Consider the following 12,390-nt stretch of genomic DNA (forward strand, 5'->3'; position numbering starts at 1 on the left):
TCGTAATAATTAAAAAAAAAAACAAAAAAAAAACAAGAGACATGCATTATCTAGATATACAATGTATATCGTTTATAAGGAAGGTGTAAGCTTATCAAGGAATATTATCTGAGGGACGAAATATTTCTGATTTCAGATGAGAGGAATTTTGAAATATCTTCTTTTTTATAAAACACCTTTACCAATCAATGCAATCACTGCTGGAAAGTTATAAATTGATGTTTTCAAACAATCGCTTTAAAGAATGTCTATCAACATAATATGTAAAAGTCATCTTGAAATAATTAGTAGGAACACAAAACGTTTACTTTCACTTGAAATCTTACATAGATTTACATCTTATGTTAAGTTTAAGATAAATGATTATTAGAGCAAGTATGTTGATTGTTACAGAACTGCTTCAGATAAGGCTTGTGTGTATTGATATGAATTCCTGATCTATTTGTTCTTTCATTTTGTTATTTGTTTTTTAGGTTGCAATAGTCATAATGTCAACAAGTCTAAAACCGCCGGAAGTATCTCTTCACATGCCTAGACGAACGGAGAAATTTGTTGAGCTATTTTGTAACCTGCCACATGCCGGACTACTTTCATCATTATCGTACAATCTTATATTGGTTCTAATCTGTACATTTTACGCTTTTAAAACAAGAAAACTACCTGATAATTATAAGGAATCCCGTTATATTGCATTTTGTGTTGATACCACTCTTCTGATATGGATAACATTTGTTCCGACATACTTCACCACGACAAGAGCGGCAGCAAAAACAACAATCGTTGCAGTATCATTATTACTAAATGCGTCCGTGACAATAACTTGTCTTTTTATTCCAAGAATACATGCTTTATATAAGAGCCTAAAAAATTGTTCTACAGCTAAGCACCACTACAAAGACTTTAGAATTGTAAAGCACGTTGTTAAGCGGAAGCATTCCTTCGATATGGAAATAACCGCTCGAGAGACTGTTTCCGGTATAGAAAAGCGAATATCAAATGGATTGACAAGTCATACTGATTTAATGTCACGTGATACCTCAGATAATACTTTGCCAGTTACGAACGGATCACAGCCATTCTTAGAACTGACAGATCTTTCCAAAACGGACGTGATCAGGTCTTGTCAAACACTTGTTGACATGCATGTGTTGGAGTCGGAAATTGAAAAACCTTCGTTTCATCTTGCCGAATAACATGAAAAAGTTCACTTTTTTTACTTGTCCATGTACAAGTATTTCATTTCAGCATTCTATTTGAGAGCTCAGTTATCAATCACATGATGGAACATTGTTAAATATTTAAAAGAAAATGAGATTCTATATTTTTGTATGTAAACAGCATTATCTTTCAACAATTTACGTTTGCTAGAAAAAAGTATTGAAATTATTGTTATTTAAAGTAAATAATAAAAGACTGAATAAATTGATTGATATTTTTCTAGAATACAGAAAATGATACACATATGAAATGTACTTTTTAACAAATTGTGTATCATAAGAAATATATAAAAATTCTAATACCGGGTAGTTTATAATGTTTGACTTCTGAAAAAAGGCACGAGAGTGATAAAAGTGTGATCGACTGATCAATACGACCGATGAAAAATTGTATTGAGTATATGCTTTACCTTTTTAGCAATTGCAGTTTGCTGGTGCGTCATTGAACATTGTATAAACGGACAGGCTGTATAGATATCTTACGAGTAAATGCGCTTTGATTAATATCCAATATTGATTATCATTTCAGAAGTCTATTATTTGGTCTAAACTATGAATACTTTAATATTAACCATTTTGTTTGCCCTTGCGAAATTTATTGACTAGAACTTAAGGTACAATCCTTTATTGTGTGTGAGATATACCGGAACCTTACTCCGTCACTTCGAAATTCAGTGAGGTATGCATAACTTTCCTATCATCATTATCCCAAAGTAAATTAGAAATAAACTTCAGGTAAGATGAATATTAAAGGGGGAATACTTTGTATTTGAACAGTAATTATCCTGAAAAGATGAAGAATTACCAAGCTTATTACTTTATTAATGAATGCAATCTCTAAAGAACTTGAATGAAAGAAAGACTACAGTCCAAATGTAGTATCATGCTACTTTAGGAAAAAATGTTCTATTCCTTTTTTGTAAAGGGTTTTGCATAGAGAATTTAATTAGCAATGGGAGATAAAGAGCCTGAGGACATGGAGCTGCCTCAACACGATTAGCACATTAAAAGCATTCGGTAATGTGTACACACACACTATGTACAAGTCTTTGAGTCAATAAATTAGATTGCACTTAGCCTTTCAATATGCGCATATATGAATAAATTGGCAATTATATTGTACAAACCACTCATTAAAAGGCTCAACAACACAGAGTTTTCAATTGTCTATTGTTGCGAATACAGACAGTTCAGTTCTGATTTGAATCCTTCATGCAAGGCCTACGATGCTAGGCCAAGCTATGTAATCATTGGAGGATTACTAACCATATAATAGTAAAAAAAAACTATTTACACAGAACAAACATCAAGTCAAAGATTTCCTTAGTCACTTTTCAAAAAGAATAGCATGAGTCTGAAAAAATAAAGAAAGAAAGAAAAAAAAAACAACAACAAGACCAACAAGGAAGTGCGGCGTCCGTTCAACGTATGCGGCCTATTAATCATTCAGAAAAAGAAATAAATAATAAATAATAGAATATAATAAATAAAGCAAATATTAATTATGAAATTGATAAAGAAAAATCTCTGGGCAGCTTAGCAAAAAAGATATTATCTCACAATCTGACTAAAGTTCAGGTCTACTTACGTTATTTCTTGCATATAGCGTAGCGTTAATTAAGAGCGGAATTTAATTAGATTGTATTTTCTCTCTACATCAGATTAAGAAATGAGCCGCGTCAAGACAAAACCAACATAATGCGTTTGCCACCAGCATGGATCCAGACCAGCCTGCACATCCGGATACATGCTGTTCGCTATCAGTTTCTCTACTTGTAATAGAGTTTGAAAGTACAACAAACGCACTATGTTGGTTTTGTCGTGACGCGGCTAGAATGATATTTGTCTCTATAATATATTTTATGTGGTTTGTTTCTGTATCTTCTAATAGTTTGTCTTCAATCAATTTACTAATGCATTGAACTCATTTTTATTACGTTTTTCAATTTAGCGCATGACTGTGCACGTGGTAAAGCAATAATGCTACTTGACACCATTGGGGACATTTTAATGTTTTATCTTATTGAGAAAATACATTTGAAAGAACACGTTTCTCCTGAAGAATTATTTGATATAATTCATCTTAAATGTGTCTAAATATTAAACTATAAAATGTGAAGATGCCATAAAAAGCACGCTTAGTTATAATTATTTAATACTTTTAGAAAAACATACAATACAATATCGTAAATTCCAAGAGGTAAATTGACTTCTTTAAAATTGGAATAACATTATCTATTTTTTATATGCGGTTGACATTTAATTAAAGGCTCATTAACTGCTACTATTTTCATTTCTCAAAACATTTTTGTTTTTGGTAAAAATTAATGCATATCAAACGTTTACATTAATTGTAATTTAACAAAAACAGTAATAATTAAAGGTTTAAAGTGACATTGTGATCATTTTTTATTGCGAAGTTCAGCTGAATTGACTATAAAAAATGTTGATAAACCAACTATAGATATTAGAAAATGATTTGAATCTGCCTAAAATATAAAAACCTTCGGACTCATAAATTGAACGTTACAGGTAAATTCCGATTGATATTTACAGAAATTTATTCGGGATACGCGAGTTATTTCTTGTTCATGTGAAGCAAATTATAAAATTGAAAGAATTTATGGCAAAATGTAAACTTGTTCTGACATTACCTGTCTACTATGATTAAACTAAGTACACATGTCCAAGCATATGCTATGATTTTTCAACGTTATTTACATTAGATATATATCCGAATTACAAAAAGAAGACGAGATAATAAGTTGCTTGTTTTCGAGAAGACTTACACAAAATTTTGCAGTACTGTAGCTATTGAATACGGTGTTCCGTTAGGGCGGCGCGGTTTTGCGCTGTTGTCCTAAGGGCAAAATCGCAAAAACACGATACTTTGACGCGAAAACACGATGCGATAAAGCGAAAACACGATAAGAGATCGCGAAAACATGATTCGAAAAATATCGCGTTTTCGCGCTATTAGGTCAGACACTCACATTGATATTTCCATAGGCTTACATTATAAGAAATGGTCCCTAATCCTAACTTAAAATTGAGTTTTCATGCTAAAGAGCTAATTTTTCTAGTAGAATGAAATGCCTGACACATGAAAATGCTCTTGTTATATAGGGTTAGCCAACCAAATTTTTTGCAAAATGACTTCAGAGAGGATTAATAATAATAATAATAATAATAAATACCACATTTATATAGCGCCCTTTTCATTAAAATGTTCAAAGGCGCTTTACATCAATCATATATGTCTAAAACAATATAAATGAACAGGATTATGAACATTAAAAATATTTTGCATTAACTAATTAAAAGTATAAATTATGGAATTATTTTTACATATTAATACAATATAAATATTCTGTGCTTAAAAATGCTAGCAATGAATTATAATAATAGATAAGATCTTGCTAAATCATCGTTATAAAACAATAGAAATACTAAATTGATTTAAAAATTGTTTGTTTAAAAAAAAAAAAAAAAACTTTTTAATAAAACTAATATTCAAATAACAGATACTTCGTATTCACTGTTTATAAAATTCATTCATAACAGTCACTGATTATTTTCCATAAGCTAAATTGAAGTAGTGTGTTTTAAGATGTTTTTTGAAACTTTCTACTGTGTTACAGTTTTTTAGATGACTTGGTAGTGAATTCCATAGCTTAGGAGCTGATGCCGAAAAACTCCTTTCACCAAATTTCAGTTTAGTTTTTGGTTGCACTAATCGTACAGGTGCATTTGAAGAGCGCAGATTTCGGGAAGTGGAATAAACTTGAATCATTTCCTGCATATATGATGGAGATTGTTGTTTCAGTGACTTGAAAGTATGTAATAAGATCTTGTAATTCACTCTATATTCGATTGGCAGCCAATGAAGATCTTTCATCACTGGTGTAATATGATCTTTCCTAGATGTACGTTTAATCACACGGGCTGAAGTATTTTGAACAAGTTGAAGTTTTTTCATGGTTTGTTGAGGTATACCATATAGAAGAGCATTGCAATAATCCAGTCTTGATGTCACGAGAGAGTTAACGAGTGTTTTTGTAGCTTCTTCGTTGATATATTTTCGAATACGTCCTATCTTACTTATTTGGGCATACGAAGATCTGCACACGGAGCTAACATGATGTTCCATATTAACCCTTGAATCAAGGAATGCACCCAAATTCCTTACACTTGATGACTGTTTGATTTCAGCTTGGTCCACATTGACAGTTATATTTTTCACTGAGTCTGTATTGCTACCCGACGAAAAGACTATAAGTTCTGTTTTGTCTGAATTCAGTTTGAGAATGTTGCTGTTCATCCAGAATGTTATTTCTTTTAAGCAGTTTGAGACAGAATCAAGTACAAGTTCAGTTTTGGTGTTGTCCAACGGTTTGAAAGAAATGTATATTTGAGAATCGTCAGCATAGAAGTGACATTGCAGACCATGTTTTCGACAAATTTCGCCGACAGGTTTTGTGAAAAGTATGTAAAATTTTGGTCCTAATACAGAGCCCTGAGGGACACTGTATGTCATATGCTGTACCCCCCATTTCATTGAAATTTTCTGCTGATCACAGGACTGACATACACTTTTTATGAATGCAAATATCCAAGTCAAAATTATCACAGAGACTCATGAAATATTTCATTTTCTTCAGAAAACAGTGTAGTGTTACTTTTTAAATTAGTTTTTTTACTTAAAAATACCCCACTTCCATCCAATCACCTCATGTATAAATTGACTCATACGGTTTTCCCTGCACTTTTTTTCAGCCAATCGCTGGCCATGTTACAATGCGATACCCTGACCTATTAATACCGTGTTTTCGCTTTTTCGAGAAAAACGAGAAAACGCGATATCAATAGCGCGGAAACGCGATATTTTTGGCATCGTGTTCTCGCGATCTCATATCGCGTTTTCGCCCTCTCAACCGCGAAGGCGAAAGAGCGAAAACATGATGTTTTATATCGCAATTTTTCACTTGATTTCTTATTTTGTCAAGCGCTCTGACCGTAAAATGCATTTTAATTGTTTTCCATCTGTCCAGAGTTCTGTAAAGAAAGAAAAAAAAATCAAATTCACAATTGCAAGAACTATACGTTAATATCGATTTTACACGTCGCTATATTTACAAAACTGAGTTAGAAACGTGTGGATTTTGTGGGGTACCTTTGAATGAATGAAAATCATTGCTAGAAAACTAGGTACGTGTGAGCTGTATTTGATCTTTAAACTTACTAGAGAACCGGAGGAAGTTCGAGTTATTTTAGGCAACTGTGTTTGTGTTTATGACTAAAAGTACGCGTACGTGTACACGTCTTAAATCTAAACCTCTCTATTAATTGAAGTTTACCTTGTGGTAAAAGTAGAGAAAACTTCTGCCATCGAGGATTGTTGGGAGAATAATTACAATTGTTCTGGCGTTTGATTTAGTCACAAGTAACAACAAAAATCTATTTACCATTTTGAAGCATAGTCTACTAATTATCACTGAAAGTTTCATTGGAATCTGTTGAAAGTAAGTTTACAATTTACGTTTGTTGATAACTTATTCGTATGCACGGGACATATTTAGAGTGAAAATCGTTGGCACTACTAGCATTGGGGTGACTATAAGATGGCTGTAATGAATTAAGTAACAATATCTTTATTGCTGGTCTCGTACATTTCCAGCAAAGTTGCCCAAAATACACCGTCCACTGCATTTCCTTGTAAGTTTGCTGAATTTGCTTGTTACATTATAACATTGCGTATAGTTGTTAGCCGTAAAGAAACATCGTATAAATGTTAAAATTTAATAATGTTACATTTGCCTTTGCACATTTGATTCATTAAAAATGGAGAGAGTATGTTCATATCATTTTCTCTTTTGTCAGACAAATATATTGTAAATATTGTGTTTTCGCCTTCGCGGGTAGTAGGGCGAAAACACGATACAAGATCGCGAAAACACGAGTGGAGATCGAGGGCGAAAACGCGAAACCACGATATTAATAGCGCGAAAACGCGATATTTTTTGCATCGTGTTTTCGCGATCTTGTATCGTGTTTTCGCGTCAATGCATCGTGTTTTCGCGATTTCACCCTTAGAGCGACAGCGCTAAACCACGATGGCCCTAACGGAATTCCGTAATTAAAAGCTTTTTTTTCTTTTTTAACACTGCTTTATAAATCCAAATATGAACCATTATGTGAATTTGAAAACAATTTTTTCTACATGTGGATACATGAAACGCACTGGAAAGTTTGAAACGTCTGTTAAAGGTTTCGCAACATGTGAGGGATCTTTTTCTGTCAATTTCTTTCAATGAAATATATATATAAGTGGATATTTATGCATCACAAAAAAATTGCGAATGTGAGAAAGTGGACTTTTTGCGTGCGGAAATATTTGTATAAATATGATTTCTTGAATTTAATACTGTCTTTCCGATATCATTAATAAAGCAGGTACATGTAAAGAATATGCCGTTACTGTAATCGTTCTATTCAGTTGTTCTGTACTTTATTATTTATATAGTTGTTAAGAAAAATATTGTTAGTTAGATAAAGGAGCTGATCACACATTTCTTTGTGTCATATTTTTGAAACGTTCTTTTGTTATATGATAAACTTATAGTGTTATTAACACATATATGGCATTTGAAAACATTACATTTTGTGATTTGTTAAGAACAAACTTAAACAAACAAGCAATGGGAAACATTAATCTCAGCCCCTGAACAGTAAAACTTATCACTTATTTCAGGTAAGTTACTGTATGAAAACGTGTTTTCAAATGATAGAAGAAAGTTTGACTCAACAGAAATAATTTTTTGCTTGATCGAATATTTTTTTATAAAAAATCAAATAAGTACTTACAACTTGTAATGAATGTGGTTATAGGTCAATATTTAGTACCTTAAAGTTAATCTTTTATAACACACTTGATAAGAAATAATTACATTTTAGAGTATTTCGTTATACAATCATTGATCTCCTATTTCAAAATTAACATAATCAATAACAATATCAAGATAAGAATTTAAAAACATATAAATATTACATTTAAATAAGCTGGTGATAACGGGCGTTACTAGGTAACTACCGTCCACGAACAGGCTCAATCATACCGAGCCTGTAACATTTCAATTTTGTCGTTTTGGGCGTTCTTTTCGGATTCTGTTTCCTCTATTGTACATATTATTGATAACAGGTATGACATATTTATTACACTCAAAATTGTCGTCTTGTTATAGCGCTCTCTATGCGAGTATCCACTGTACGGTAATTGTTTTTCAGATCTGTTTTTCTGTGAAGCATTCCAATAGACAACGTCACATTTAATGTTGAAATTGAATGCATTACAACAAAGAAGCCATAAGTTAAAAGTCACATAAAGTTCAACAAACTTGAAGATACGTCTGTCTTGTATTTCCATCATATCAGATAATTACATTCGATTAGCTTCTGTCCATCAAACGCTGTAGGGGTTTTACTAGACGTTAGATATACACATAAACAATGTGAATGGTTAGGTGGGTGAAAATGAAATATCAATACAATACCTAATATCAATACAATACCTAATATCAATACAATATCTAATGTTTAATTGTTAGTACTTAAAACGGAGATGTATTGTTCATTTGTAAAACAAAAAGTTTCATACAGAGTATTTTGGTTTTTTTTTTAAATCTTTTAAATGACATTAAACAACTGATGGTAATTGTTGATTCAACTATTTTATGAACGTACATCAATAAAATCGAGCCTGCAATTTTCACTTATAATTATTTATTTCCTCCTATGGGAATTCTTCTACTTATTAATATAAATTTAATCATTATAGAACATTATATCTATCGTAAACATAATGCTGTTAATAGAATTACAGTTTTATGGCTCGTAGATGTTTTCTAGTTATGGTACAAAAGAAATATATGTTTTATCGGAATGATTCATTGGATTTTCTATGACATTGTTATACAATAACTGACTTAAAATGTGTCCATAGGACAAGGATGCCAATCTACTTATTTGAGCCACACGCGACACAAGTTGAAAACTGAAAATCTTTTACTAAGTCAAGGACACAAACTCCACAAATACGGAATAAATCCACAAGCAAACCAAAGGGTTCGTAAGTACAACAATCTTGTAAACTTTCAGGAGTAGAAACCAAATACTTTTTCAGCTATGCATGAACAAGTCAAGGGCAATAACTCTATCAAAATTGAAAAAGAAAATCCACACACTAAACACTAGGTACACAGCGTCACAGTGTTGTTAATCATCATTCCTGTAAAGTTGAATGATTCTAACTGAAGCACTCAATGTACACATAACACAACATTTTGGAACGGGTTCTACTAAGTCAAAGGCAATTACTCTTCAAATACTGAATAAAGCTACAATTTAACCCCCAAGTGCAAAACTACACATGCCGATCAACATTTATGTACACCTCCCTGACTCTAGGTCAAATATTGTTTGAGCTACACATGAAAAAAATTGAAAATTGCAAATTGTTACTAATTCAAGGGCAATCACTCTAGAGATACAGAATACATTCACAACCGTAATCTCTGATGCATAACTACACATGCTGGTCAACCTGTCTGTTTAGTCTCATGACTCAAGGAAATAACTTTTTGAGCTACGCACGACACAAATTCCATTTCTGTTACTAAGACTATGCCAATAACTCTGACAAAATAGAATAAATCTACAAGCAAACCACCAAGTACACAGCTTTAAATGCTGATAAACATTCATGTAAAGTTTCATCACCCTAGGTAAAATACTTTTTGAGCTACGTGCGACACAAGTTTAAAATTGCAAATGTTTACTTAGGTATGGGCAAAAACTCAACAAATGTTGAATAAATCCGCACACAAACACCCATATGTACAACTACACATGCTGATCAATATTCCTGTAAAGGTTCATGACTCTAGGACAAATATTTTTGACCTACGTGCGATACAACATGAGAAAGGACGCACACGGGTAAATCTAAATGCCCTTCCTATATGTATGAAGATAACCAAACAAAAGCATTGACTTTAATTGCTCCCATGAAAACCGAAACTACAATAATTTTCGATATAACGCGTTAGACCCTACCAACTTCACTTACTTTTTTTGGAATAACGTAATGTACAAACATAAAATATAGTTTGAATTGTTATTATAATAAAGTCCAAATAAATGTCAAGTTACATGACAACTTTTATGGAATGCTTTTAAGAAATCACAAAAATATTATCTCTTTACGAGCTCGAAGAAGGAAATACCTTTTGTATTATGCTATTTATACATTGAGTTAACACCAGCAAGACAAACAACTTTCTGAATTTATATGTCTGTTTGTTTGTCTGGTTCAACACCGAATGTAACATATTTTGGTTACTAATAAAATAAAATTAGGAATCTATCATATGGAAAACAGGCATTTTTTGAAGAACTAAATAATGTGTCACATTAATTTTTCCGCGATCACTGCCTTATGGACACATCTGCAAATGTTTAAAAAATATAAATTTTACCAGTCAATGTTAAATGTTGAATTCTGCTTAGGATGTGACTACCACTACAGTCCATGAAAAGGCTCACTCAATAAAATAGATAAATACAGAATCCCTAAAGAAAGCCGAACACGGCAAAATTGAAAATGTTTCAGGCTCGGTTTGATTGAGCCTGTTCATGGACGGTACTGGAAAGTGCAAGTTACCGTCCACGCCCCCTAGCACCGGCTTAAGCAGAATTCAACATTTAAACATGAAATGGTAAAATTTTGAATTTAGAAACATCCGCAGATGTGTTCATACGGCGGTTATCATGGAACCTTCAATGTGACACTTCCGTGCCATTCCATGAAAAGCGGCGTATGGTCCCCAAGTGATAAAAGCGTGTGCCCTAAACGAGAAAACAATGGGCGGAACTAAATAAAATAGAATTTTGAAAGGGGATCAGAGGTTATGAAGCCTGCGTATCACAGATAAGACGTCAAAAAAATAATTAAAAAGCAGGCAACATACCCTAAGGGTGATTCAACATTATTCAAGTAGGAATATTGGAACCACCCAACTAGAAAATGCCGAAAAGTTGAAACTAAAAATACCACAAGCACAACAATTATGTCGTGCTGAACGATCTTCAAGAATCGAATATATAAACATCATTGATTAAATGTACGGGGAGACTTTTTACAGCCGCCACACGGCACAAATAACACGGATGTGATCATAAAATAGATAAAAAAAAAATTTAAAAATGTTGCAGGCTCGGTTTGATTGAGCCTGTTCATGGACGGTACTGGAAAGTGCAAGTTACCGTCCACGCCCCCTAGCACTAGAATGGTGAATTTTGAATTTAGAAACATCCGCAGATGTGTTCATACGGCGGTTTCCATGGAACCTTCAATGTGACACAGTAGTGTCATTCCATGAAAAGCGGCCTATGGTCCCCAGGTAAAAGAATACGTGTGCCCTAAACGAGAAAACAATGGTCAAACCCTAAAGTCACAGGGGAAGGGGACATGAAACCCGGGGGTGAATAGAGTAAAAAAAAAAACTAGGGGCAAAGGGGAAGATGCTTACCGTAGACGAGAAAACAACAAGAGACACAAAAGTGTCACCAAAACAGTAAAAAACAACATAGACAAACATCTGAGGAACACAGAAAGGGCGCCGCCTTGGAACGGTTAGCAGCATAAATACTGCTGGGGAGTTTAAACCGGTTAATGGTGCACCAAACCTCAGTCTTAGCCCCACCATGTTCCTATAAACGAGACAGTGTAAATAAAAAGAATCCCCGCCAAGTAAAATTCTAACAGTTGTTATGGTTACAAAAGGTGAAATAAGTAAAACCTCGAAAATGCTCATGTAGAAACATACAAAAGAAAACCCAATGACCATAACAAAAGTACTCAATGTCTTAAAAGGAAGACAGGGCAACAAGAAGATCACATACAAGGGCCCGAAGAAGCAAGACAGAAGACGAACATTAAGGCAATTCAGTCCCAATGTGCTTTAAGAACTGTCCATCATAGAGTCTCCCACTTGGTCTGTCAGATATAATCAAAAGAGGAAAGCGTAGCGTCCAACTGTAAATGGGTTAAACACTAAGCATGCGGTATGTCTTAAAATAGTAGGGTCATAACCCCTTTTAATAAAACGTTTAAGAA

General features: G+C 33.2%; 1 protein-coding gene across 1 annotated transcript; it reads left to right on the forward strand.

The window, feature by feature from the left end:
• The first annotated feature begins 354 nt into the window (after window positions 1-354).
• Window positions 355-1,723, forward strand: LOC132747653 (metabotropic glutamate receptor 3-like). The gene has a single exon (XM_060737091.1). The coding sequence runs from the start codon at window positions 489-491 to the stop codon at window positions 1,191-1,193; it is 705 nt and encodes a 234-aa protein (XP_060593074.1). The 5' UTR covers window positions 355-488; the 3' UTR covers window positions 1,194-1,723.
• The last annotated feature ends 10,667 nt before the right edge of the window (window positions 1,724-12,390 follow it).

The sequence above is a fragment of the Ruditapes philippinarum genome, unplaced genomic scaffold (assembly GCF_026571515.1).
Source record: "Ruditapes philippinarum isolate M1 unplaced genomic scaffold, ASM2657151v2 ctg12785_1_1_1_1, whole genome shotgun sequence".
NCBI classification, from domain to species: Eukaryota; Metazoa; Mollusca; class Bivalvia; order Venerida; family Veneridae; genus Ruditapes; species Ruditapes philippinarum.

Excerpts from the sequence above, each read along its gene's own strand:
- LOC132747653 (XM_060737091.1), top strand. The coding sequence starts at position 489 with ATGTCAACAAGTCTAAAACCGCCGGAAGTATCTCTTCACATGCCTAGA.